The 27,854-nt window shown below is 34.8% G+C and overlaps 3 protein-coding genes across 6 annotated transcripts; all 3 read right to left on the bottom strand.

Annotated features, from left to right (window-relative positions):
* Nucleotides 1–4,566: 4,566 nt before the first annotated feature.
* On the bottom strand, nt 4,567–7,501 carry LOC104904387 (laccase-17). Its single transcript, XM_010692622.3, has 6 exons — nt 7,318–7,501; nt 7,028–7,179; nt 6,570–6,814; nt 6,314–6,442; nt 5,194–6,171; nt 4,567–4,927 (listed from the first exon to the last, which is right to left on the bottom strand). Exons 1-6 carry the CDS (start codon nt 7,429–7,431, stop codon nt 4,797–4,799), a joined length of 1,749 nt encoding a protein of 582 aa, XP_010690924.1. The 5' UTR covers nt 7,432–7,501; the 3' UTR covers nt 4,567–4,796.
* Nucleotides 7,502–10,581: 3,080 nt separating this feature from the next.
* LOC104904394 (E3 ubiquitin-protein ligase SDIR1) lies at nt 10,582–16,236 on the bottom strand. 4 transcript variants are annotated; one of them, XM_010692630.3, is made up of 9 exons: nt 15,939–16,235; nt 15,374–15,512; nt 15,091–15,145; nt 14,955–15,007; nt 14,627–14,855; nt 14,349–14,463; nt 13,375–13,420; nt 11,670–11,789; nt 10,582–11,153 (listed from the first exon to the last, which is right to left on the bottom strand). In XM_010692630.3, exons 2-9 carry the CDS (start codon nt 15,446–15,448, stop codon nt 11,058–11,060), a joined length of 789 nt encoding a protein of 262 aa, XP_010690932.1. In that variant the 5' UTR covers nt 15,449–15,512; nt 15,939–16,235; the 3' UTR covers nt 10,582–11,057. The 4 variants fall into 4 exon arrangements, with proteins under 4 accessions (XP_010690932.1, XP_010690940.1, XP_019107243.1 ...); XM_010692638.3 differs by having other exon boundaries at nt 11,670–11,786; nt 15,939–16,232; XM_019251698.3 differs by lacking the exon at nt 15,939–16,235 and having other exon boundaries at nt 15,374–15,932.
* A 6,231-nt stretch (nt 16,237–22,467) lies between these two features.
* LOC104883553 (aspartic proteinase PCS1) lies at nt 22,468–24,297 on the bottom strand. Its single transcript, XM_048639586.1, has one exon. The coding sequence runs from the start codon at nt 24,125–24,127 to the stop codon at nt 22,805–22,807; it is 1,323 nt and encodes a 440-aa protein (XP_048495543.1). The 5' UTR covers nt 24,128–24,297; the 3' UTR covers nt 22,468–22,804.
* Between the last annotated feature and the right edge of the window lie 3,557 nt (nt 24,298–27,854).

Genomic DNA, 27,854 nt, shown 5'->3' with positions numbered 1-27,854 from the left:
TTATGTGAGGCCTTAGGTGCACAGTTCAAGTTCCTTGCAACAATATCTCTTATTTTGTCCGATCGGCCGCATGCTCTTGTTTAATTCTTGGCCAAATTAGTCAAATTTCAAGGATATAATACACGTTTTTTTAACTTTTTGGGAGTCAAGGCAACATACTATCAAAGGATCAACTCAACCAAAAGGTTAAGCTGATGGTTGAAGTCCCAAGAATAAATTTATACTCGATCACATACCTCATGGATGCATCTTCGGGTCATTGAAGACCATTTGAAAGTATACTTATGAATTTGGATGAGCGTATGATGGGGAATGGAGACAATCAGAGCTGCTTGTTTTGCACGGAAATACATAACTGTAAAAGGAAAGTTGAGTAAATGCAGAGGGCCCTGACAACCTTAAAGTTATCCAATGGTATCTCAAGACCCTAGTTGAAGGTTTCAGACAAAAAAATCAATGTCTTCGAGAAATGTAGGAAAAGTAGTCAATCTGAACATTGATTATAATACTTCCTCCGTTCTATAATAAGTGAAACACTTCTCTCTTTTATGTGAGAGCTTTTTTACAGAAGTGTTTTCACTTATTATGGAACGGAGGAAGTACACACTTTTAGAACTTTCCTGGAATCCGGTAGAAAAAACTCATAAGATACATCATGGGGTCATAGAATTTCAATTTAAAACATATTCATGAGTTGGGACGCACATATGGTGGAGAATAAAGGCATTGGGAGCTATCTTGGGGTTGAACGAGCTAGAATTATATGTATGACAAGTTTTACATAGACGTAGAGGTTTCCAACAACCACGAAAAACATTGCAAGGGTTCCTAAAACCCTAGGAAAGGTCTCGATCAAAAGATACCCAAAAAAGAAAATATTCATAGTTATTAGTCCTGAAATAGTTTAAATTGAAGGCTATAATACAAATTTTTGGGAGATTTCCAAGAGATCAAATAACAAACCTCGTAAGAGGCATCTTGGGGACATGGATACCATTTGAAAGCTTATTCATGAGTTGTAACATGCATATGATGAAGAAGGGAGGTCTTTGAAACTATTTGGGAAATGAACAAGAATTATACAAAACAAGTCATAGAAGGGAATATAAGTCAATAGAGAGGATTTCCCACGACCAAGAATCATCCCACGAAATCTCGAGGCATTGGATAAGGTCTCGGAAAAAAAGATCGACATAGTTAGAAAAGTTTGCAATACCTCCAACGTAACATATAGCCAAATCTGAATAATATATATACTTCCTCCGTAACAAAATAGATGTTACACTTTGTTTTTTAGGAAACAATATTTCTCTATCTTTCTCTTATCACATATGGTCTCTTTTTTCTTTCTCTCTATCTCTCTCTTCTTCAAAAAGTTGCCTAAAAAAGTATGTTTTTGAAAGTGTAATATTTATATTTTGTTACGGAAGAAATAAATGTTTTTGGATCTCCCTAGAGCGTGGAACATAAAACTCATGGCCCATGGGATGCATTTGCGGTCATAGCATATCATGTGAAAACATATCTATGAGTTGGAATGTACCTATAGTGAGAATGGAGTTCTTTAGCTAATTTGAGTTAAACAAAAATTATATAGAACTTGTCGTAGACAAAAATGTAAGTCAATTTACAGGGTAAAATACACCCCAGAGATATCTGACAATATTCCATAATGGTGTCTTCCAGGTGGGATTGAAGGAAGATAATAGTGGATTTCCAACAAAATGAATTCTACTCGGACCTTCTCTTCGAATTAGACCACTCGCGACTGTGTCAACCAAAGGAATGGATGGTTGACAGACGATGTATATGTAGTTTGTGTTAGAAACTGACAATCGCAATGGCAGAGGAACAATGATTTCAAGGCTGTGTCATGATAGGAGACCACTAACTTGAAAACAATTACGGCCCGACGACGGCAATCGATCTGGCCGGAAAACTCCCCAAGGTTAACACAGTAGGCTAAAACTGCCTCCACTAGCAGTATAGACTTTGGAGAGTAGTACGAGCCCAGGAAGAGAATGAGAAGAGAATGTTTTTGTGTATCTTGAACTGATCAGGAAGCACCGATTTTATAGGAAGAAATCAGACAAAAAAAATGGAAGGCCGTAAAAGGGGAGGATATCGAGGGATTGCCATTAATACCATAACGGTCAAAACGTTACAAACCTTCATCAGTCACACGCGTCCGGCATGGGTCCAAAAAGTTAGTTAAGTTAAGTTTATTCCCCAAGGCCCAATACCGCTCAAGGCCCATGGCCCTGGCCCAGTCCGGGCGACGCGCGTGTGTGATAGCAAGCCCAAATCCAAGCATGACATCCAACCACAAAAGTAGGACTGGCAAAAACTGACCCAACCTGATAACTCGACCTGAAACTGACCTGAAAATTACGAGTTTGGGTTGAGATTTTCGACCGACCCAACCCGACCTGAAAATATAATGGGTTAGGTTCAGGTTGACCTTTTGAACCTGAAAATAACCCGAAATGACTTGATTTAAAAATAACTTATATTATGTTAGGTTAGCCCCTAGCCGGTTAGGCTATAATATTTGGCCAAGCCCAACTCACTTCAAAGTTCAACCTAAAAATTCCGGCTTTGAATGTTGGAACTTAAACATGTTGCATGTACAGTACCTTTCAGTATTAAGTTGGCAGTTTTTTACCATTGGATATTTAGATTTTTATTTTAGGTCATTTGGATTGGTTTCGAGTCAACCCGAAAAATATAAGGTCCGGTTTGGGTTGAGGTTTTCGACTTGAAATATAAATCAGGTCGGGTTTGGGTTAGGGGTAAGTGACCTGAAATATAAATCAGGTCAACCTGAAACTAACCCAACCCGACCTAATTGTCAGTCTTACACAAAAGCATCTCAAGTACCAACTCAATAAGAGTAAGGATGAATGGATTATATAAAACAAAGGAAGTATTCCCTCCCAGAAGCAATGTGGGAAATTTAATGAAAAGAAGACAACAAGGCTTTTCAAGCCTTGATTCCATCAGTTTGGATAGAATTTGATTCTTTCTGTTAATGATTTAACCAAAAGGAACTCTAATTTGGTTAATTAAGCTTAGCTGATATCTACAGTGATGTAGATACTCAGATTTTAGGAACTTTACTAAGTAAAGTTTGTATATTGATTGAGACCTTTGTGAACAATTAAAATGATACTGAGCCTACTCAACTTTTATAAGCTTCCCCAGTTACATAATTATATTTAATATATTAGTATGATTTTATGATAATGTTTATAGCAATATAGAGTACTAAGTTGGTAGATGGTTAGTGGGAAGCGGTGTAGAATTTTTAAGAGGAGAAAAAAAAGAGAAACATGAATAGAATTAAAAAGACTATATTTTTATATTTTTCATATATAAATAATTAAACAAAATAACATTTAAATAGGCATACAAATCACTATTAATAACATGTCTATTACGTAACCCACTTCTTGCTATTCCACTAATCGATCATTATATAGACTACTACTTATTAGCCTACTAATTATTATTAACAACTAGTCCTAACTATTAGGAAACTATTTGACTAGTTTTAGAACATAATCCAACAAGTGGCGGTATGTGGATAGCACAATAGAAGCAAGTAGCTGTTTTGAAATATCAAGAAAAGCGTCACTTTAGGGGTACTCTTGTTCTAGGGCCCTAGGCTTTCCTTGCAAACGTATGCATGAATAGTTGTAAGGTCTATCTCCGCACAAGAGTGCATTACAAAATACTGATACTTTCCGAATTCCGAGCAAGGTGTTTTACTTTGGATAATTCCGAAAAGAATAGGGAAAAGATGAAAAAGTAGAGCTAGGATAGATTAGGCAGATTATAATAGTTTGCTATGAATGCAACAATGCCATATGGAATAGTTATTGAGCCAGGACTTCTAGTACTCCGTTCAGATATTGCGAGGATCAAGGTTTGCCTAGTTGAAAGCACTCCCTCTGTCTATAACTATTTGCAATGTTGTTTTAGTCAACTAGACACGTACAAGTTTATGGTACACGAGGAAAAATATGAACAAGATCGTAATTTTATGTTAAGATGACTGATATTTGAGAGTTATTGGATAAAAAGATGACAAATATAAAAAGAGATTTGATACTTTTTTATCGATCATGGTTTCCAAATAATGGATATAATATATAGATATCTATTTCCCAAAACTGTTACATGTAAAAAGAGGTGGAACGAGTAATTACCGATTTCTAACACTTTTATATATATGTTTCATTACTTTTAAATGTCGTGGTATACCGTATATTGTCTTCAACATTTTTGTTCTTTAATATGTTTTGATTTATCTGAGCATCGACAATGAAAAACAAAATTTACGTTTGGAATTTATTTTGTATCTCGATATGAGTGGACTAAACGGGTTAAGATTAGAACTGTCAAAATTAACATTTCCAATCTCAATCGTAAATGGGTAAGGTTCAAGTTGAATTGTCGGCTCAACTTGAATACGTTGTGCACTTGTGGCTATATTGGATGTGAGATACTGTAATGGATATCATTTTCCACTTGGATGAATTTGTCTCAAAAAGTATATGAAATTAATTCATGCAGAAACTTTCATTACTTGGTCATCAAAACAAGGAAATTTATTGAGAAAGCAATACAAAATCTGAAATTTCAAACCAAATCCGCCTAACTCTTCCTTACAAGAATTGTTAACAAAATAAAATACAATCAAATAGAAATGGGGAAAAAGAATTTCTAAAAAAAAATAATCAGAATAATATTCTGCTAGTCATTGTAGAAAATATTCTCTGGTGAAAATATTTTCAGCACTTTGGAAGATCAGATGGTGGTGGTGGCAGCTTCTGATTAGGCAGCTTTCCATCTTGTACAACCCAAGCCATCTTCAATCCCCAACTTGTGTGCACTTCCAAATGGCAATGCATGAACCATACTCCTATATTGATTATATCCAAAATGTAATATAATGCATTAGCTAATCAAATAATAAAAAAATGTTTATGTTTTGGAATCGACAGGTCTTAGGTGAGGCGGACTTACAATAACTTATTATGAGACGTCAAAAATTATCTCTATGAATAGTAAGGAATCGACCCTTAAATTAGAAAAGTCACTCGGGTCTTTTTTGTTTGACGATAAGTTATTGTGAGTCCGCTACATATAAGAATTTGTCTTTCTCGTAAATTAGTTTTATGTATTTACCTGGATTGTCTGCAAAGAAACGAATAGCAACCCATCCTCCAGATGGTACGCCAACAGTGTTCCTTTCAACAGGGTCTACAAGGTTGTATTTTGCAGGGTCTTTTTCTGCATCAAAGTTTCCAAATCCTTGACCAACAACAAAGAAGTTGAACCCATGGAGGTGAAGAGGGTGACTCTCTACCCCAAGAATGCTAGTGTCCTGCATCACTAGCTCCACGCTCGTGTTAAATGGAACCGCAACTACCTTTGTTCCGTCTATCACCATCGTGTTGTTAGGCGGCATGCCAGTGTAGTTGAAGGGGATCAATGGTGAGGAGGGTAAGTCAGTGGTGAAAACTCGTTGTAATTGGTGGAGGGAATGTGACTGTATGAAGTGAGTTTGTAAGAGAGCTTTGGTTGGCATGACAAAGGAGACATTGTTAACTGAAGCAGCAAACATTGTTTTATTGTTTGGACCTTGACATGTATGGTTTTTTGGGCATGGATTAGTACCTAATCCCACTGTGAAGAAGAAGTGTTTATCGACATTCTTTGGTACATTAGCCGGATATTGTGCATTTGCTAGGCTTCTAAGTTTGTTGGTGAAGTTGGAAACAAAAGATGTGTCTCTTAGAGCTGGAAGTGTTGGTTTGAAGAGAGGAAGTTTCTTGATTGAAATTGATGGTTTTGGGTGTTGATAGTTAAGGATTCCGGCAACAGTGGAGTTGTCAAAGGTTCCGTTTCCTGTAACATAAGGCCGCGCCATCATAAGGAAGGTGGCTTTAGGGTGATAGGGCTTAGTTTTCAAGAGGACATTGGTGGTTTGTCCCGGAGTTATGATGATTGTATCCGTCTCAAAGGGCTTGACATAGACGGCGTCAACATCTACTGTTGTGAGAGTGTGATTGGCAATACTAAAGAAGAGTTCGTCATTGAGTGCAGCATTGATTATCCTGAGGAGATAAGTTTTGCCTGGTTTAACACTCAGCATGAAGGTGTCTGCATATGCACATGAGATGAATTAGTAGAAAGTATATTATTTGGAGTTGCTCTATATCTGTAACAGGTAGAAGTTCAACAATAGAGACAAAGAGCTTTCTTAATCATCTCAATGCTTGTTTACATATATATATATATATACCTTTGGCAGAGCAATTGTATAATGGTCCAGGAAGGCCATTGATAGTGTAGGCATCCGACACATTCGGACCACCTCCTGTTTGCAATGCTTGGCTAATTACTGCTTCAGGATCCGCATTCCACCACTCTCCTGCAACCCCCAAAAGATATGAGAACTATCAATGAAATTAAATGTTCGGTACCTTAATGTACTTAAGCAAAAATAGTGACATTGAGACAGAAGTGTAGCATAGTCTAACTATAGCTCGATGTTTTACCAAAGATAAGAGGAACTTCCTTGTAAGGTTGAGGAAAAGGGTATGGAACACCGCGCTTAGGCAGAATAATGATAGGTCCATAAAGGGTTGATCGGAGCCAAGAAATGTGCGCGTGCCACCAAAGTGTGCCTCTCTGCCCAGTAATGGTGAAGTTGTATACATATGTCTGCCCTGTTTGTATGGGACATTGTGTTACATATGCTGGTCCATCTGCCCATCCACTTCTTAGCTGTCTGATCCCATGCCTGCACAGACAACACAGATTAGTAGTTTAAAATTGTTTTGATGATTTTAGCCATGCCACAAAATCCATCAGTCTTTCATTTTCTGCCTTCTAATTACATGTTAGGTAGAGTTTATCAATATATACTTGTATCAATGGTTATTACAAGCGTTTTTGGTTGACATGAAATTGAAGATATTTAGTAAATAAATGAAACTTGAAGATTGCATGATACCAATGGATGGTAATATTGTTCTGGACATGGTTAACAACTTTGATAACAAGTCGATCACCCTCTCGAGCAACAACACGAGGCCCTGGAAACTGCCCATTAACAGTCACAATGCTCTTGGTGTGGCATAATCTTGTCACATTTTGCAGCTTGATCTACAATGATGATATAGTAATTAACAAGAATGGTGTGGATAACATAATGTGCATAGTAAAACAATGTTATAAAAGTTCTAAGAGTCTAATAAACTACTGATGAATTTGAAAAGCAGCATAAGAAGATTTTTCATGTACATTAAACTTGTAGTGTCTAGTGATGCCGGTGTAACTTGCATCAATGGCATTGTTGGGAAGCATGAAGCAAATAATACTAAAAAGCGCGATCAGCAATCTCCAGAAAGTTGCCATATCTGACAAGCTTAGAAGCTAATAAGAAAGTGTAATTGAAAGAATTATGCAATTCAATTACCAACTTGAGAATGATGATGTGAAAGTTGCATGCAAGAGAAGAACTTATATAGGGTGTTTCTCAGATGATTTGGTGAAAAAAAAGATGGATATAGAAGCTAGCTCTAAAACTTTGGACCAAATTGTTTGTTAGACTGTTGGTTTTAGAGTGATGACAAAGTCTATACAGTTTCTGATTTAGATAATTTATTGGATAAATTGCAATTCTTTTGTTGATGTTTTTATGAAGAGACCAACTCAACCAAAAGTTTAAATTGATGGTTGATGCTCTAGAAATAGATTTATACTCTATCACGTCCCCTCACACAAGAGCCATTTAGGCATGAAGTGTGGATGCAACACATGCATCCCTCATACCTATCGCTAAATATTCCACTGAGAAAGGAGGGGTATATGAGATTTGAACCCGTGACTTTTTTGTCACGTTGGCTCCGTTACCATGTCAAGAAACCAACTCAACCATAAACTTAAACTGATGGTTGAGGCCCTAGAATTAGATTTATACTCTATCAGTTTTGTCATCGGTTTAAAAACTTAGTAATATATTTGTTCACTAAGTGAATATATCTAATACTGCAAGGAAACAAGAGATGATCAAATGTAGTAATTGATTTGGACCTCGACCAGCAAGGTTATCTCAGGTGCGTATTAGTTGACTACTTCAGTTAATTACATTGCGAAGAGTATTAATTGAATATTTAGCATACTAAAATTATCATATTAGCTTAAACCAGGTTCAAGATACTCACAGGGATTATTCATGATATAGGGAAGCTTGTGGGCTCAAACTTTAACAAAATTAAAGTACTAAGTATATTATGATCTTAATTACTTAATGATGTTCTAGGAGAATTTTTTGAATGCTTAGTTATGGAAGGAGGATCTCAAAAAAGAAAAAAACAAGGGAGTCACATACTCACATAAGGCGATATAATGTACAAAAACAGTCTCAAGACAAGGTTTTTTTATACTTGCAACGCTTTGACTTTCACGCTTGTCAATATACAACTTTGATCATTGATATCTCTAATTAGATATTTGTAAAATTATAAAATGTTGAAAATCTTGTAAATATATATTGAGATAAATTCGACAACACATTCATACTAAAATTCGCATTGTATACTATTCACAACTTTTCGGTCAATATAAGTGCATAAATAATATTAATTTTTTGTTCAAAACATACATCTAGACGACTTTTATTAGGTATATGATTAATGACTACCGAGTTGATCTATGCATATGTGGTATGAGGCTGAAGGATTGAAGCATACATGCAATACACAGCTGTACGGTTAAATTCAGACACCAACAACAATAAAAGAAAGAAAAAACAAATAAAACCGTCACTTGAAGGGCACTCCTGTAGTCCAGAGACCTGTTCTCAAGGCTTTTCTTGTAATCGTATGCATGCATGGTTGGCGAGTTGCAAGGTCTACGTCCATAAAAGAGTGCATTGCAAAATACTGCTACTGTTTCTCTAGCTAGACATTAGACAGATATGAAGCTCATGTTTTGAGACGAAAATTCTGTTTCAAAATACTTGACACGGTTTGATGGTTTGCACTATTTACCCAGTATATAATTATTGTGCTTTTGTAATTTCTGAAAATGAAAATATAGAGTTATGTAGGAACCTATTAGATTATTTATCGCAATATATACTTTTGAAATATCGAGTTTTATAATTGTACTTATAGAGAATTATAAATATTTAAAATTATTCATTAACAAGCGTGTCCGGAGAAGTATGTCAAAAATATTGAAACAAAAGATGAATATTAGGGTCAAATTACAACCAAGGAATACAGGCTCGTGTATTGCAATTTAAATATTGTAAAATTAATTAATTACACACTAAATAGTTTACCAGAAACATGTGGAGCTGAGATAATCTTCAAAAACCCTATTTTTGCAATTATGAAATGTTAGAAAATAATCAAGTGGTAATCTTTTCTTTCTCCTCGCTTTTTTTCATTGTCTATTGATAGGTTCGTCTAAATATTTAGAGTGCATTATGTTCACCTAAGTATGACTTGTCTGGTGAGTTATTGTCATGAACTCCACTTATCATTTATTTGAGCTTTGGTTTTCCTCAACTTATCAAAGTTTCAGTCAAAATAGAAATAAGTTGCAGTAAAAACAACTAAGTTCAACAGGAAGAAGTCCAAGTAAAAATTAGTTAAGCTCAATAAAACTAAGATAAAAATTTAGCACAGCTAAGTTCAAGTAAGCGAGAAATTAAGCATAGTTTAGCAAACATATATTAAGCTCAGCATAGATAGGTTGAGGAGAAAGTCTTATTATATAGTTGTAGCCTTGTAGGCTGAGCTTGTATAGCCCTCAGTACTTCAGTAGCCCTATATCTCAAGTTTGTTTTTTGCAACAACTAAATAAGATAGCAAAACCAGTTATGTGAAGCTATTGGTTCTATATAAGTTCATCTAAGCTTATTTTTCTCAAGATAAGTGAACATAGCTTAAGTTTATTTTTCATATTAGGAGAGATATTGACACAAAGACCAAACCGCAACTCAGAAATCGGGTGCAAGGCTAAACTACCCACAAAAGACAACAAACCTAAAAACTCACTGCCACCACAAGAGAAATACCAACATATTATTGGAATGAAAACTGGAACCCCGAACAATACCCTAGAATCTAGAGTGGTATTCAACTGAGCTACCATCTCTTCCTCGGTAAATTATGGAGTATTTACCCGAATGCATTTGTTGATAACCGGAAAATACAAAAACAAAATACAGGAAAAATTGGCAAACAGAAAGCAGGACGAATTGGCTAATACATTCAAACAACTCCTTGCCCCCTCTCCAGTTTTTCTTACTTCGTCTCTGAGTTGCGTCTGTTTCTGGTCCTTCGACACCTCCTTGGTGATTTTTTCAAAAACAATAGCAAATGCATCATATCAACATATCCAGTACATAAACGAATAAATGCTTACTGTACTTGTCATCCTTTCTCAACTTTGAACATGATTAAACAATAAAATCCCAAGCAGCAAAAACAAAATCAGTAGATTTCGACAACGTTTACAGTAGGGGAAAAAAGAGCTAAAAGATGTAGGTTATCAATGATACTAATATATTTACAAGCTATCGAGGGATCAAATCGAACGACTCGTTTGGTACAACATAATAATGTTTCAAAAGACGGCAATAAATTCTACATGTAACCTTCATATGCTAACCCAAGAACATCAGCGCCATTAACAAACATTATTCCCAACGCATCTTCATTACCACTCATACGCACGCCGATAAATGGTATTTTAAAGTTCATATTCACATGAAACATCAAATGTGAATGCAATCGTCATTCTCTTTATATATTACCTTATACCAAACAAGCCGTTGGTAAATTTCCTAAATAGTTTACCAAAGTCCAAATTAAACCTAGTTGCAGTACCAGCCAATAGTCCTAATACAAGGGTATGACAATTGACAGAACAGCAGCTTCACATGAATGATGAGACATCAAGTTTTACAGCTACATAAAAATGTAAATAAGGTGGTAAGAGCCACTTCCTAAACCGTGTATGAACCATCAATCGTCATCGTGCCAACCAGCCCCAACCTTGAATTTACATACAGGACATGTCCCCTGCTGTTTAAGCCATGGGTCAATGCAGTTAGCATGGTACTGCACAAACAAGAAAAAGTGGGCATAAGAATTCATATTATGTGAATACGATAACAAAAACTAGGTCTGCAACCATTATTCACAATCACAAAAAAACAGTTACACGACTGATAGCAAGCCATATGCAAAGAAGATACAAGGAAACACCCAAGTTTTTGCAATGCTCCAAGCGACCAAGCCCACTGCAATTTCACAACCGCCAAAACGAATGGCGATAGAAAAACCAACATAACCCTCAACTCCCACCCACCCCCCAAGAAAGGGTACAGGACAGACTGCCATAAATCCACATAAAGACTCACACAACCATTGCGAGTTACAACAAAGAGAAATTAATACACCATCGCGTGGATCAACAATTTTCACAATTGAAGATTTACCACAAAAACAGCAGATTCTTTTGTGGAACATGTTACCTAAAAGACAACAAATCAAGCTTTTTCCCCATTACTAACCGATGAAAAATATCAATGATAAGCAAAAAAAAAGAGCTCCAATAGAGCTCAGTCAGCTCACCTGGTGCAAGCATGGCAAGCTACGAATAAGTTCTCCAACATTTACTTGTTCCAAGCACACACTACAAGTTAGTTCATCTTCTGAGCTGCCAACATTGATCGAAATTTCCTGCCCCTTCTGCTATTATAAAAGTACCAAAAATAAACAAATTCATTACATGGAGATGATAGCAGAAAGCAATGTTCTGGAATTTTGAAACAAAAACAGATATACTTGGTTTAAACTCAGATGCTGTTAATGTTTACATAAACTTTCAAATTATATTAGAAAAAAAAAAGGACAAGACTCTAGAGACAATCCAATGCCCAAAGCTTCAACCTCCAACTCTGTAGATATAAATATAATGTGAAATGAATCAGATAAAAGAATTGCGAGAAGTGGTTTTGGCATGATAAGAGGAAGGTGATTGGTTAATATCTGCATGGTTGTGCATCATGTGAGCAAAACAAAGCTTCCAGCTTAATCCATCAGGGATAATTTCATCCTCTTCCCAGTCCTGCCCAAGTTTCTGGGAGGATACGACAATGGATTTCATTTAAGGGTTCTCAAAGTCTGGTGGTCTCGATACCATCTTAGTGGCATAGATCATTATACAAAGTAAGCACATTAACTCGGCCTTAAGCATCCCTTTTCTGCCATTACATTGGCTACCCTACGTATTGCGGAGGTGGTACGACTCAGCAGTTTACCCTTATCTATTGTCTCTGATCAAGATAAGATATTCATGAGCTGTTTTCTGGAACTTTTCCAATTGCAAGGCACATCCTTAAACAAGAGCACAGCTTACCAACCAGAAACAGATAATCAGTTGAAGTAGTAAACAAAGGGCTGAAAACATACTTGCGCTGTTTCATAAATGGTCAGCCAAGGAACTGGGCAAAATGGCTTGTTAGGGAGGATTGAGTCAGAACATCTAATGATGTAATTCTCTCTCTCTCCCTACTCTGACCAACTCGCTATCGAAAAACAAGGTAAAGAAAAAGGCACTACTTAAGTTCTTAAAAGGGGGCCAGTCAGAAAGAAGTCAGGACTGCACAAAGAGCCATGCTGAAAAGGCTGAAAGTTGCTCAGAACTCAACTATCACACGAATATTAAAACAACAGCCAAGGATGTTCCACTAAACTGAAGGAGAGAAGAGACTTTGCAGATTCTCATTGAATTGGAATGCTAGGTCTAGGAAATAATTATAAAAATCTATAAGAGTTACAGAAAGGTTGTGATTTCTTTTGTTTTACCCACCAGCACGAGAAAAGTGTAGAATGAATTATGAACCATTCACAAGGTTGTAAATAATATCTGACCGTGAAGGGTTCAATTCTTGAAATACTATAATGATAACTTAGAATTATTAAAGTTGCTAAATCTTTCCCTTGATAACAACTCAGGTACAGAGGTGATCCACCATCTGGATTGTGACAATCGTTATAGGAGGTGATTTTTGTTGCTTTCGTAGCAGGCCAGCAGCCAGCAAGGCTGAAGATGATACTTGACATTAGTAAAAACAATGAAGTAGATTTTGGTGCAACAATGCACCCATGTTGGCCACCATAGCGACAGGAACACTTTGTATCTATTATTACCATAGTACTTATCTAAACTAACCGCGCTCATAATCCAAAAAAGGAAGAGAATTGTGGCAACCCACATAAGATCTTACGGACTATCAAGCCAACAGGAAACACACTGATAAAGATTAATGAGTACCTCCAGGGATGCTGAAGATGATGCCTGCTGCTTTTCTGTTATATCACTGTCTCAAAAGAAAAAATGAAAATATGCATAAGCCAGAAAAGCTATCCAGCAAATTAGAAACAACAATTTCAACATTAACATAGATGAAAGACGTTGGACTTGGCCTAGTTATTGGCATGTAAATTCTAACAAGAGAGACAAAAAGAGCATCCAAGAGGGGGGAAATTGGAAATCAAAAGGAAAACAAAGTTATGCAACAAATAAAATGCAGAAGTTACGAATTTATGATCCTCCGCTAAAAAAATAAGGGGAGAGCAGGGTTGAATATTTGGCATTAAAAGAAAATCACACATCTTGACATCAATAGTAAACAGCGCTGGAGTTAGTTTCTGAAATCTTTAACTCAAGCTTTCATGACCCAGCATGATTTACTCTATCCTCCTAATATCTGCAAAATGAATGCTAAACAACGGACGATTCGAAACTAGAGGTAGAGGACTTGATATTTCTTCTAAGCATGTGATCAAACGGTTTGCTAATAGTTTATTATCGACCCTCTACGATGGTACAATCAAATTACACGATAAAACACAAAAAACAGATCACTAAATGGCTGAAGAGGGGGAGATTAAAAGAAAAAAGGTTGGTATGACCTATAACCATTGTATATCAGTCAAAATAGTTAGTTTCTCATATTTTAACCACATGCTGAAAAACACAGTCAACAGAGAGGATGAAAAATGATATTTTTTTTATTGATGGTGTATCCAAGAACTACCTAAAGCAGAGGTAAAGCTTGGCCGCCAACATACTATGTTTCGGAAGGTAGTAATCAACTCATGGATGACAACTTCAGGCTAAAAACACTATTAAGAAGTGGGAAGTTTACCTCCCATGAAACTTGCATATTCAGGAAACAATTTCCCAGAACAGATAAACTTCTAACAAATACTTGTTGAACAAAAAGGGGGGAGAAGAACTCTCACCTTTCTGCACTGTTAACCTTATACTTGTGAACAGGAAGGGCATTAATTTCTTCCTCACTCATTGAAGAAATTGCAGGCGCATTATCAGCATCCAGTGCTCTTAATGTTTCATAGTCTACAATGATACAACATAAAACGATGATTTATACCACAAAAGGCAAGAAATATAAGCAAATGGACAGACAAGCAAACAAGAAATATGCAGTAACCACAATTTCGAAAAGAAGTTAAGCAGTTAATAACATCATCCAACAAAAAGCCAACTTAGATCACAATACCTAGATCATCAAACTCGCGGTCAAGAAGTGCAAGCTGCAGCCTAAGGCCTTGAAGACGTCCTCTTGTGGCAAATGCAATCGATGGTGGCATGTGTAAACGCAGCTCAGTATGGCGAAGAAGGCCACTTGCTGCTACAGCATGTGCTTGTGCCTGAGCTTGAAGATGTTGACATGTGGCATACATTCTTAGGCTAGTAGCCAGCAAAAAGAAACCAAATACCAGCCACAGCTTCACAAATAGTCAAAAGGAAAACCATTATATCACTTGAAATAATCAAACTCTACGAGTATAACACAAATCAACTTGCGTAACAGAAGACATATCTACCAAAAAATTCGGTGACATTTGATTCGAATTTAGTATCATGAAGAGCAAAAGTACTGCCAACAAAAAGAAATTGTATGAGAATTAGCCAGATCACTAATCAACTGAAACATGTCCAGAATTTGGCTAAAGGAAGTACCAGTTACAAGGAAAGCAAGTGAATTGGTATTCACTGGCCGTGTGGCATGAATGCGCTAACAAAAAAAACAACACAAAATTAGCTTCAACATCATAGAACAAGGTAATGTTTTACAAGATCTTGGGGGCAAAATTTATCAATGCATTTATAAGCAACGGAGACTAATTACGCGAAAATGGGTTTACTATTGTGACTCTAACCATCTTGATTATATCCTATCTCATCCTAAAACTTGCTTACAGCAAAAACATCCAACATTAAAGCAAGCAATGAAGAAATGTACCACACGCCGTTCTGGGATCATTCCTGGAAATGCATTCTCAATATCAGCCCGAGTTCCTCGAAAAACAAAACTCATGATTGTAGAACTCCACAAAAACAACCCCAATTACAACTTATTCCGGATAATATAAGAAGCTTCCCTTCAAATGCACAACACAAAATAGACAGTCAAATTAAAGCCGAAAACAATCAATACAATTATCTCAATACACAACCTCTTAATATATCTACAAACAAGATTATACCCCACTTAAACCCTAATTCCCCAAATTTTGCATTTTCAATCGTAATTACTCATCAAAGCCTAATTTCTAACCTAAAAACCATCAAATCCATGAAATTTCAACACATCAAGACATAAATATAGAATTAAAAGAAGAAATTAGAACCCTAAATCTCAGAAATTCTACAATTTAAACGCTTCTAAATTGAATAAATAAAAACAAAACGCATAACGCCAATATTTTCACTTCACATAATAATAACAACAACAATCCTAAAAATCGACTAAAAATTAGACAAAAACCAAACAAAATTAAAATGGAAAAAAAAAAAAAGAAACTTACGATAATTGAGTTAAAAAAAACAAAGGAACTCAAAATTATGATTTTTGATCAAGTTATAATTTGTATAATAATTGGGTGTTATTAAAAGAAATGAATTAGAAAAACAGCAAAAAGAAAAAGAATATAGAGAGGTTTAAAATGTAGAGGAAAAGAAAGACGGAGATGAAGAGAGCCGGCGATTTGACTCGGACAGAGACCGAGTTGCGCCCTTCATTTTCCCACGACGCCCAACGTTTTGACTCGGCAGGTCTCCGTCAACTCTTTCTTTGTTTTTGATTTTTTTTACTTTTTTTACTGGTGTCCTAGAAACTGGTTAAAATTTTATATTGCAGGATTTTTATCCTTTGTGTAAAAAAGTTTACCCTTTTGGATTTTTCTTACAACGTACTGTTTGGTGTTGGATAAAGTCATGAAAGTTATAGTTTTTTTGTCCTGCTACGAGGAGTTTTCCACCGCTTTCGATGAGTTGACTAATCCCTTACGAAATCTGTATGGATATATCAAAGGACAACATCCTTCTTAGCTGGAATTTTTTCCATGCTCAAGGCTCGAGATGTCGTTAACCACTCACGCCAACCCTAATTGATTATGAAAGTTACCTTAGTGACTTTTAGTCCATCCAAGTTCCAACATACGTAGTGATGTAGTATTAAATAGAAATGGATTTTCCTTATAGGTAATGATTTTGAATTCATTTTAGACTATTTCAAAATTGATGTTGTTGATTATTTAATGGTTTTATCTTGTACACTGTATTCTTGGGTGATAATGAGTTTGACCTATTCGTGAACATTTCGAGTTCGGCTCGTTGTGGCTCGGGTCGAGGTCTTACCGAATGGAGTTAAGTTAAGACAAGCTCGACTCGTAAAGCTAATGAGCAGGCTCGATTACTTTTTTAGATATAGATATAGCGTACTATGCATCAATAATGCATGTATACTTAAATATTTTTACTCTATATGATTCACGATAATAAGTTATCAACTTTACTGTCAACGAATAAAGTCATAAATTACAAATATTCAAAAAAGAATTTCAAAGAAAACAAGTAAATAAAATAATAGGTCAAACTTGTTCGTGACAGTTTGATAACGTCTCGGTAAACGCTTGGTCAAATCTCGACTCAGTCACAACTCGGTTCGTCAAGTTTTGAACTCTGCTCGAGTTCAAATAAACTTAAATGAACACGAGTCGAGCTAACAATCCTGATAATATAAGGTGTGCTCAACATATGACACATCATATAGAGTCATATCACTCATATAAATAAAAGAACGATAAAAAGGATTGGATATTTGGATGAGTTTTCTTAGAAATTAAAATGATGAAACGAAAAAAAATATTTACCGCTGAAACCTGTTATAATCGGTGTTGTATAAATCGAAACCATAGTTGTATCACTTGTATTATCGTATAAGCTAATTTTTCTCAATAATTGTTCTCTAATTTACAAAGTTGAGATTAACTATAAACTATAAAGTGGCTACATGCTACTATTAACCAATATTTGAATTTGACTAATCATTGTGTTCAAAACTGCCTTTTATATTTTTGTCTCTTTTTGACTAGCATCTGCTATGCTTTAACAAGTCACTCCAGATTCCATTACACAGACTGTCCAAGTACTAGTTAAGTATATAACTTATATTGATTTGTTGAGCCAACAAAAAAAAATTACTCAAATAAAATGCCAGAAAACTAAATAAAGGTATTAAAGTGATGCAAATTTCTTTCTTTTTTATATGAATTTCCTAATAATAATAATAAATGTTGCTCAAAACATACCTTTAGAAAGTTACACACATATTATTTATTTATTTTTGATTCGGTAATTGACTGGCCAAGTAGGCTCAGCACTCATGAGTTAGGGGGTAACAAGAGATCTCAACCCATAAGAAAACTTTCAGAGACTGAAAAGTGGGGATTTATACCCACAAGCAAATATCCACACAAACACCCCAAATTTGGAGTTAATAAGAATCGAACTCCCAACTATAAGGTAGTTGGGAAGTGGGAGCTCCAACGTTAATTAAATACACATTAGATCATTTATATCAATCAATTTTTTAGTTCTATTTTAAATTAGATAATTTTTCTTAATCACCAGTCATCAGTAAATATAAAAAAGCAAGAAGCGGCCAAGAGCAACCACGGGCCAACTGAGTGCAACACAGTCAACAAGGATGGCCGCAGCTGCACTATGAGTCTATGACATATCAATTTCATTCTCTCTTTTTGGACTCCAGTCCACAGTCAGTCCAATGAAGACCAACTTCTCTTCACAGTTGACTAGAGCATTAGAGCTTCAAGCTCGTTGCATAAAATGATAAAATTGAGTAGTAAGATCTCAGGAACTTTACTACTGTAAGTGCAAATGTTGTTTCATATTGAACATAAGAAGAGGAACTTGATAGGCTTGATTGCTTGTGAGTACGTAGTTAAGCTCCGTTTTTTTGGACTGAACTCAACTGAAATGAATTTGTCTGAACAGAATATAAATAAAAACTGAATTGATCTGAAATGAATTGAAGGCTCCGTTTGGTAGGGCGTAAAATGTTTTCCCGGAAAACTGTTTTCCTCTATTTTCAGTTTTACATTGTTTGGTTGGCAAAAGAGTGTAAAATCATTTTCCCTTGGGGTAAAATTACTCTCCCAAGGATGGAAAACCATTTTCCTTTCAAAATGAAGGGAAAACTATTTTCCTTCTTTCTCTTGTACACTCCTCTCACTACCTCCTTACTTTCCCTTTCATTTTCCTTTCATTTCATCATTTTTTTTACATCGAACCAAACAACGGAAAACTAAATTTGGAATTGTGTTTTCCATTGTAAATTGTTTTCCATGAAAATCATTTTACACTAAAAATATTTTACGCCCTACCAAACGGAGCCGAAATGAATGAAAACTGTGAGATAAACTAAGTGAAATGAAATGGATTGAACTGAACTGATTACTCCTCCTGTTAATGTGAAATATTCATGTTAAGATTTCACAAACTACCCACATGCAAGTACAAGTGTTGTTTCACATTGAACAAAAGGAGAGGAACTTGATATATATGCTTGATTGCTTGAGTAGTTACTCCTATTAGTTTTAGGATAGAACCTCTATTAGGTTTTTAAGTTTGACAAACTCTTCTTCATATACAGGTTTGGCCCCAACCCATTTAAATATTTGATCGTATTTTGATGCTACTTTATAATAATAAAAAAAAACATATTTATGTAGTTGTTGATTTTTTTTTTTGTCACGAACTTTTCAAATATCTAATTTTATATTTATAGCCTTGTTCTTTTGGATTTATTTTCAATTCACTTTAGTTCAGATACTCTCTCATGTTCAGTTTTCTCGCAATTCAGTTCAATTCAATTTTTCCCAATCTAAAAGAACGGAGCTTAAATTGAAGATGTTTGATACTCAGTAAATGAAACTATAAAGATTTGTTGTGAATTATTCTAATCCAATTTTGAAAAACATAAGTAATAAGTTTGTTAAATTAAATAAGGATCTACGGTGAAGAAACATAGCTTAAAATAGTGCAACAATGTACTTTATATTGATAGGTCTGCCTACATAAATTCTCGCTCATGAGTCGTGACTGATGAGTGTACACTATGGAGTGGTAATGGAGTATGGAGTATCAATTTATCAAGACAGTAAGACTCCATATTAAAGGAACAACTAACAAGTTGTCAAGGTACGTGTATACCAATTTAAACCATTTATGACTTGTTTGGTTCAAAGAAATAAGGTATGAGGTATGGGTTTAAAATGACTAAAATTTATACGAATATTTAGTGTTTGTTTGTAAAACTTTAAACTTCTAAACCCATTCCCCAAATTTTTAAGGTATAAGATTTAGAAACCCAAGAGGTGAGGTGAGTATGACTCATACCAAATCTTCAAGTATAAAAATAAAAGGAAAACGTTCACTCCAAGATAAATCCAAATACATAGAATCAGGTATCAAGTTCCGATCTCATACCACCATGATTTCATTCCTTATCCTAAACCTATACTATTTTGTGAATCAAACGCCCCTTAATAGCATTTTTTTTCTTAGGTGAGAGAATAAGACTTTATACTTAAGGCCTCCATGAATGGCAAGGCCCCCAACTCCGCAAGGCACGCAAGGCATGTACTTGTACTTCAAAATTACTTTGACTCACCTTAGCACTCATAAATATATTTTGATCGTACTTTAATAATATAAAGGGAAAATTTTATAAAACTATTTTTTATAATAAAAAAATTTCAAAAAACTATCTTTTAAAAATTTTCTTTCAAAAACTACCTTATATAACAAATTTATTTCAATAGACTACCATTTTATCATAAATGAAGTTTAATCACTAATAATTGAGTCATTGTCAATTGCCTTTTTTTTATTTCCATCTCGTTTCTATCTTCTTTTCTTGCTCCCTATCGGCTACTGTCATTTGTTGATTAACTAAATATAAACGTAAAATAATAGTATATTGAAAGAAATTTGTTAGACAAGGTAGTTTTTTGAAAGAAAATTTTTCAACTGTGGTTTTTTGATAAGAGTTGGTTATAAAGGGTAGTTTTTTGAAACCCTAATATAAATATAAATTGTTATCATGTGAATTAGTTTTGCATTTATCTTAATCTAATTTTTTTTATCATCCATCAATTTCTATTATCTTTGTCCAGGTAAATCCATTATATGGAAAAGAAGAGATAAAAAAATTGGAATGTTTCATGATCTTATTGACTTGAACAGGAAAAAATAAGTTTATGCGTTCCTAATTGCTAAACCCTAATGTGTATGACTTAATGTGAGTAAAGTAAAATTATTGGACCCATCCCATTCTTTTTTATCTGAAAGGGTAGTTCGCAACTAAAACTATTATAAAAATAATTAAAAGTGTTAAAGGTACTACCGTAATTACTATTACAAAAGTAAAAAAATTAATAGATATCTGATATTACCGTGATTACACAATGTATGTAGATCAATTAAATAATACCATAAAATGAACCTGCGTTCTTTTTACCCTTCCCTTATCACTTTATTACTGATCCAATGCTTTGTCGTTGTCTTTCTTTTTCAAATAGTCCATATAAATATATTCGGACCCTCTGTGTCTTTAGGGTTTTATTCTATTATTCATATTGCATGGATCAAGAACCACCTCTGATTATATGAAAAGAAGGCTTCTCTTTTAATTTAATTTTCTTTTGTGGGGGAAGAGGGGGATGGGTGGTTGAGTGAGAAGGGGTCTTAATTGGGTCAGAAATCACAAGATGTATGTGATGAACAATGAACATGAAAATGTACAATTGCTTTGTTTGCATGCCACGATAACAAGCAACACACCCTTTTTTTTGTTAAATCTGATAAATAGTAATAATCTACAATAGAGTATCCTGTATATTGGAGGTGAAAAAGATGATGAATCGACAAATTTAGGGGCTAGTCACATGTGAAAGGGACACAAAAGATCCATCTGAAAATCTAGTATATGACTTCATAGAAAGATAATGTATCTAATTGGTATTGCACTTGATCGACCAAATAAAAGTATATTCATTTATTTTAATATAAGAAAATACTACCTCTATTTTTAAATAATCGTTATATTTTGACTTTATATACTGCTTACAAATTTTAAGTTGACCATCATAGGTAATTTATGGGTAAGAAAAAGTATACTCATGTGGAGTTTTATTTGATCTATCTCAATATATACTTTTAAAATATCAACTTTTTATAATTTTTACAAATACAAAAATTAAAAATATTAGTTTATCAAAAGTTTACATGGACATGTGAAAAAAAAAGTATAATTACTATTTAGTAACGAGAGTAGTATTTTATAACAATTAACATATATTTTCTTTTTAGGTAAGGAGAAGGGGCCCTAATCGGACCGAAACTTCACACAGGTCAATCCAATCCAGGTTTGTAGGCAAGGCCCCTTAGAAGTAGACGGGAATGGTAAGGGAAAATCCCATCCCCAAAGTGCTTCTAGTAGGGTTTAAATTTTAATCCTAATATCCTACAACTTCAAGATTGTTTTTTTTATGTTTGCACCCGGTTCACCCTTCGAGCTACATCCGGATCGAGGCCAAGTTCGGGGTGGTTAGGTTTCATTCCTCTCACAAAGGTGTTACGGGATTCAAACACGAATCCATCCTACTAAAACCAGTCTCCATCACCACTGAAACAACACTTATTGTGAGATACAAACCAAATTACTCGATATAACAATTAACATATACTTCCTCCGTTTAGAAATAGTTGCATCATTTCTATTTTGTGCACTGTTCACATCTTACACTTAGATTGTCTTTAGTGATTTATATTTTAGGAAAAACATAGTCATGTGGAATCTTGTTAGATTCGTCTCAATGTAAATTTTTTTTAATATAATTTTTTTATAGTTTTTACTTATTGATAATTAAAGATATTAATGGTTGAAATCATGTATCGGCATACGTGAAAAGTAAAAATGGTGCAACTATTTATAAACAGAGGAAGTATGAGAAAAAAAACAGTGTAAAGTTAGATAAGAAAAGTTAGGAGTATATTATAATCACTCGAACCTTTTTATATACAAGTAAATACTTGAAATGTACAAAAAGGTAAGCACATAGATGTGGCAAATGCCAAATCCAGACAGCTATATGTACTCATCTAAACCAAAAAAAAACCCACTCCACACGGTACACCTCGAAGAAGTGGACCTTAGCTTTAGATATTTTTTTTTTATCAATCTATGTTTGGTCAAACAACCTAACCAAAACTCCTACCAACACCATATCTTTGCTCCACAAACAATTTTCACATTTCCACATGTATTTTCTTTATATATTTAACAAGGACAAAATTCCTTCTGTTTCTAGAGACCTAATCCTAGTCTCTGACTGGCCAAATCACACCTAACTTCAGCTAGTCCAACCCTTGATTGTACCAAATCAAATTCCATCCACATATTTTGTTGATGGTGATGCCCAATAATATAAGCCTCTACACCAAGTAAATCCGAATTACCAAATGTGAAGCAATGTACTCCATCGGATCCTCTTACTTCACCCGGTACTCGATACAACAATCGCTCTGCTGATACGCTCATTTCGGCATCCTTAAACATTAATGTAACCGTAGGTAAAACGGGGTAACTTTTTTGAGTTAAGGGAACCCGATAACACAAATCCATTGCACCTTGAAATACAAAATTCGGGTCACCTAATTCCTTTAATTTCCCCCTCGTTTGGGCTAAATATTCATTTTTTAACGCGGTGTAAACCGGCCCAAGTAAAAAAGTAAATTGAGTACCCGAATCGACCATAGTTTGACCCGCCCCGGTATGATCGGGTTGAAGGATAGATTTAGGTAAAGATAAAATTTTACCACCAACTTTAATCCCTTCAAATTGTACCGAGTATGCCACACGGTCATAATACGGTAAATGACTAGTAATTTTTACCATAGGGGTGTAACTTCTTGGTTTAAGCCAAGCAAAATTTACCTCCCCAAATAATAACACACCCGAAGCATCTCGACCCGAAATACAATACGAGAACTTCGGGTAATTCATTTGGGTAACAAAAGATAACGACCCACGGTTCATACCCAATAACCCGGTTGTCATCGAATCGGATTCGGAACTACTAAAACCTTGATCCATACACCCGAAAAAAGTTCCGGGTATGGATGACCCGCCCATTTGAAAATTATCCATTGCAAGGGTACCTTCCATAGAAGATGCATCAGCATAAGATACTAACACATGACAAAGCTTATTCGGGTCACACGAAGCGGGTATGGTAAAATCCCGGGTTCGGGTCTGACAAACGGGTGAAGAACACGGTATTTGAGAATAAGACGTGGAATGAAGAGGGTTAAATAAAGAATTTACATTAGGAGTTTTTTTACAGTGAAGCCATGAAAGCTCACTACCTGTATCCAATACCATTGTGACACGTTGTGGGGGTGTGCCAGCTAGGAGAGAGACTGTAAGACTAACGTTGTGATGAAATGGTAGCTTGCTTGTTGGTCGTCTGATTGACCCAGATGGAATTTGTTGAGATTTTAGTTCAAACATAATGGTAGGAGAGAGATTACTCTGTTTTTTTGAATGAACAAAAACAGAGCATGATATTTGTAGAAGATGAAGATGAAAGAATAAAAGAAGAATTTGGTTGAATTTAGAAGTACCCATTAATGGGTTTAAGGAATTAAAGGTTTTTACAGTGATTTTAGGACTGTAAATTGAAGAGGGAAGAAAAAAGTTTGAGAATTTTTGTTGGGAATTTTGAATGTTTGAAAGGTGTTTGATGAAATGCGTCAATGAAGTAGGAAGTGAAAAATAGAATATAAATACAAAGGGAAAGAGGGTAGTTTGGTGATGTATATATAGGGTGGTCCAAGGAGGAAAGAAAGGTGCAAAAAATAAAACAGCTGGTGATGAAGTGGGGGAAAAGAACTTGGGAGTTCCCAAGGAAGGAAAAAGTAAAAGTTAGGGATCTGCAAACAAAGAAATAAAGCTTTCTTAATTTAAATTTTAAATTTTGGGTTATTAATAAAATTTATTTCTTCATTTCAAATTAATTATGACACGGTTATTTTTTTACGCATGTCAATGTAAAAAAATTTCGAGTATATATATGTCTAATTTTGTATATGAAAAAATCATAAAAAGTATTCCTCCGTCCCATAATATAGTGTTTATTTCTTTTTTACACGGTCTCCAAGACGTAACTTTGACCTTTAATATCTTCACTTCAGTATTAATAAAAAAATATAAAAAGTTAATATTATGAAATTACACATTGAGACGAATCTAACAAGATCCCACATGAATATGTTTTTTATATATGTAAATGAGAATATTCGATCAAAAATTTTAAAGTTTGATCCATCAAGAATGAAGTAAACACTATATTATGAGACGAAGGAAATACATATTAAGACGAATTTAACAAGATTACAGCTGACTATATTTTTATTCGCGTAAAAATACACAAATTTATGTTTTAAAATATATTGTTATTCTTGGAAGGTGAGTGACTTTTTTGCCTCCTATGATGCAGATGTTTCCAAGTACTAAAGACTGTAAAATTTTTATGGAGAAGGTATGTGTGTTGGTCTGTTGGAATAGTGGGGGGAAAGGAAGTGACAACTGACAAATTAGAAATCGGTGGTTTCGGTGAGAAACTAGTGATCCGTTTAGCGATGTCACAATTATGGCGAGTAATTAATAGTTATTGTGATTCTTAATTGAAAAAAATAGTTATTGTGATTCTTAATTGAAAAAAATAGTTATTGTGATTCTTAATTGAAAAAAATAGTTATTGTGATTCTTAATTGAAAAAAAATAGTTATTGTGATTCTTAATTGAAAAAAATAGTTATTGTGATCAGTTTATGTGTGTTGGTAAGTTGGTAACTTGCTGTGAAATAAGTCAGCTTTATTGATAACATGTAATTCCTCCGTTTCTTTTTACTCGCTACACTTCTCATTTCACGGACTCCTAGGTAATTTTTGGAGAAGAGAGAGGTAGAGAGTAAAAAGAAAAGGGACCCATGTGGGAGGAGAGAGATAGAGAGAGTTTATTGCCCAAAAAAGAAGTGTAACAAGTAATGTGAAACTTCCCATAATGGAAAGTGTAGCGAGTAAAAAGAAACGGAGGAAGTATGTTAAATATCGTTTACGTTGAAAGACTTGATCTAACATTATTTTAAGGATAACGAGAAATAGGTGGTACTCGGATCACCTATGCGATCGATTCTTACCTTTTGTAAGAGAGGTCATTAATTATCCTTTTTTTGCAAGGAATTTCAACTTACGTGTATAAAAAAAATTAGAGGACAATAATATTACTTTAATTTTGACAAGAGAAACAACAATATTGTAGTAGATATATATATAATTATATATTTTTTTTATTAGTGACACGAGTCAACTTGATTCGTGTTAGCAGGCTAGACACTATGAGAGTAGGGGGAGGGTAAGAGAAATCCCAATCTTCAGAGTGTCCCTAGTGGAAATTGAACTTTTAACCTTGAAGTTGGATTTGGAAGGACAAAATCCCAACACTAGCCCAAGCTTAGCTTGGTATTGTAGTAGATATAAATGTAAAGTGAAATCCAACTCAGCTAAAAATGCGTAGCTATGCGTGTTTTTTTATTTTTGAATAAGGTAAATTGAAATTCCTTACATGTGACGGAAATTTGGAGATTCTTCTTGCAAGAAAATGAGACTTGATTCCACGACCTCTTCCGAATCAGAGGTGATGTCGATATCAATAGGTCATCACCTACTAGTCTAGCTCTGTACACTTATATAGATGTATTCATAACACCTACTAATGTGTAATTTATCTTGATTTATGTGGATTTTTGTAACGATGTTTATCCAATTCAGCTCGATCATCTAAAATTTAACAAATCTTAACTGATTAGCATGTCTCTTCATAATATAAACTAGAAAATCATTAAAATGTTCCAATGTATGAATTTATCTTCATTTATGTCAGCTTATTGCAATATACTTCTATTGGAATTTCTACTAATCATATACTTCACCCTTTTAAACTATTGAAGTTGATAGAAGTTAGATGTAACACTAATTTATAGCTACAAATTAAAAATTATAGAAAAAAACTAATAATTGGATTCTTGTGTTTAGGGATAGTTTTTTTTTTTTTTTTTTTTTTTTTTTTTTTTTTTTTTTTTGGCAACAAGAACATACATTAATAAAAACATTAAATTACAAGTGAGCCCGTTCCCCTACCTTCTAAGGATAGGTTGTGGGCTTCGTTTATTTTGGGACTCGATGAACATAGACTTACAAGACTAAACGACATTAGACTAGAACATGAAACAATACTGACCTCTGATTCACTACTAACATCTGATTGCAAACTAGGACTTGACACATTACTGATATCTGAATTATTGCTAGCAACACAAGAACTGGAAGCATGCTTTTTCCTCGAGCTTTGGGAGGGATCTGCACCGAAACCAGCTTTCCTCTTTATTCCAGCACGTAACCTGCCAATAGAATCAAACTTAGGAAGGAAATAGGAGTTTTTATTGTGATAATTCTTTAGGGTTCTCTTGGAGTTCCCTATTCGTGGTTGGGTTTTGCTACGCTTCTTCCGACCTTTAGTTTCCTTAGAATCTAATGCAATACATCCATTAATTGGAAGTCTAGATGGAACAAATGGGCTCGACTGGGCCATGTGGATCCCACTAGCTGCTATCTCCTTTTCCATATCGCTGTTGGACTTGGACTCCATATTGCTCATCAATAGATCTTCACTTTCATGGTGGGTTAAGATGGGATTAATGACTTCATCCACTCTGTTAGGGAGACAATGCTCATTCGCAAGACCAAAAAAATGTTGTTGCAACTGACCGTCTTGCATTGTGGTTTTCCCTTTAACGCCTCCCTTTGATAATTGAAGAACTCGGACTACCATATATGACCCTGATTTTGGATTATACAATTGCACTGATTTCCCGTCCCTCAGCATTTGAGTAATGTTTTTAGACAATTGTAATGAGGAGCCTGGCCTTTTTCGGTTAACAAACCGATGTTTAGGCTCTGCCTGATTTGGATTTTTGATTTTGGAGTCACTCACACTCTCAGTTACACACTCCATTTCAACATCTTTCTCTTCACATGTGACTTGGTCCTTATCCACGCATGCCTGCAATAAGTTTAGGGTCTCATTATTATCTCCTTCCTTCATCTTAGTAGAGCATTCTCCTTCGTCCTGATGTTGTTCCTTCATCTTTTTCCTTGGTGGCAATGGTTCCACCCCTAAACCAACGGGATGAACCTTGTGCTTAATAATTGAACTTTGAACTTCAATTAGTTTCTTAGCAATTTCTTTGTTTGATGGGTCAATCTTAGAGGCTTGTAGCAAATCCCAATAAGCT

This window comes from Beta vulgaris, chromosome 2, assembly GCF_026745355.1.
Source record: "Beta vulgaris subsp. vulgaris cultivar EL10 chromosome 2, EL10.2, whole genome shotgun sequence".
Taxonomy (NCBI): Eukaryota; Viridiplantae; Streptophyta; class Magnoliopsida; order Caryophyllales; family Amaranthaceae; genus Beta; species Beta vulgaris.
The sequence above is the reverse complement of the archived record's forward strand: the minus strand, read 5'-3'. Positions and strand labels throughout refer to the sequence as shown.

Coding starts and splice junctions, on each gene's coding strand:
- LOC104904387 (XM_010692622.3), bottom strand. CDS start 7,431: ATGGCAACTTTCTGGAGATTGCTGATCGCGCTTTTTAGTATTATTTGC. Junction 6,815..7,027: donor AACAATATTACCATCCATTG/GTATCATGCAAT, acceptor TTGTCTGTGCAG/GCATGGGATCAGACAGCTAA. Junction 6,443..6,569: donor GGAAGTTCCTCTTATCTTTG/GTAAAACATCGA, acceptor TGGGGGTTGCAG/GAGAGTGGTGGAATGCGGAT.
- LOC104904394 (XM_010692630.3), bottom strand. CDS start 15,448: ATGAGTTTTGTTTTTCGAGGAACTCGGGCTGATATTGAGAATGCATTT. Junction 11,790..13,374: donor CATCTTCAGCATCCCTGGAG/GTACTCATTAAT, acceptor CTTTTATAATAG/CAGAAGGGGCAGGAAATTTC. Junction 11,154..11,669: donor GCTTGCCATGCTTGCACCAG/GTGAGCTGACTG, acceptor TTGTTTGTGCAG/TACCATGCTAACTGCATTGA.
- LOC104883553 (XM_048639586.1), bottom strand. CDS start 24,127: ATGGGTACTTCTAAATTCAACCAAATTCTTCTTTTATTCTTTCATCTT.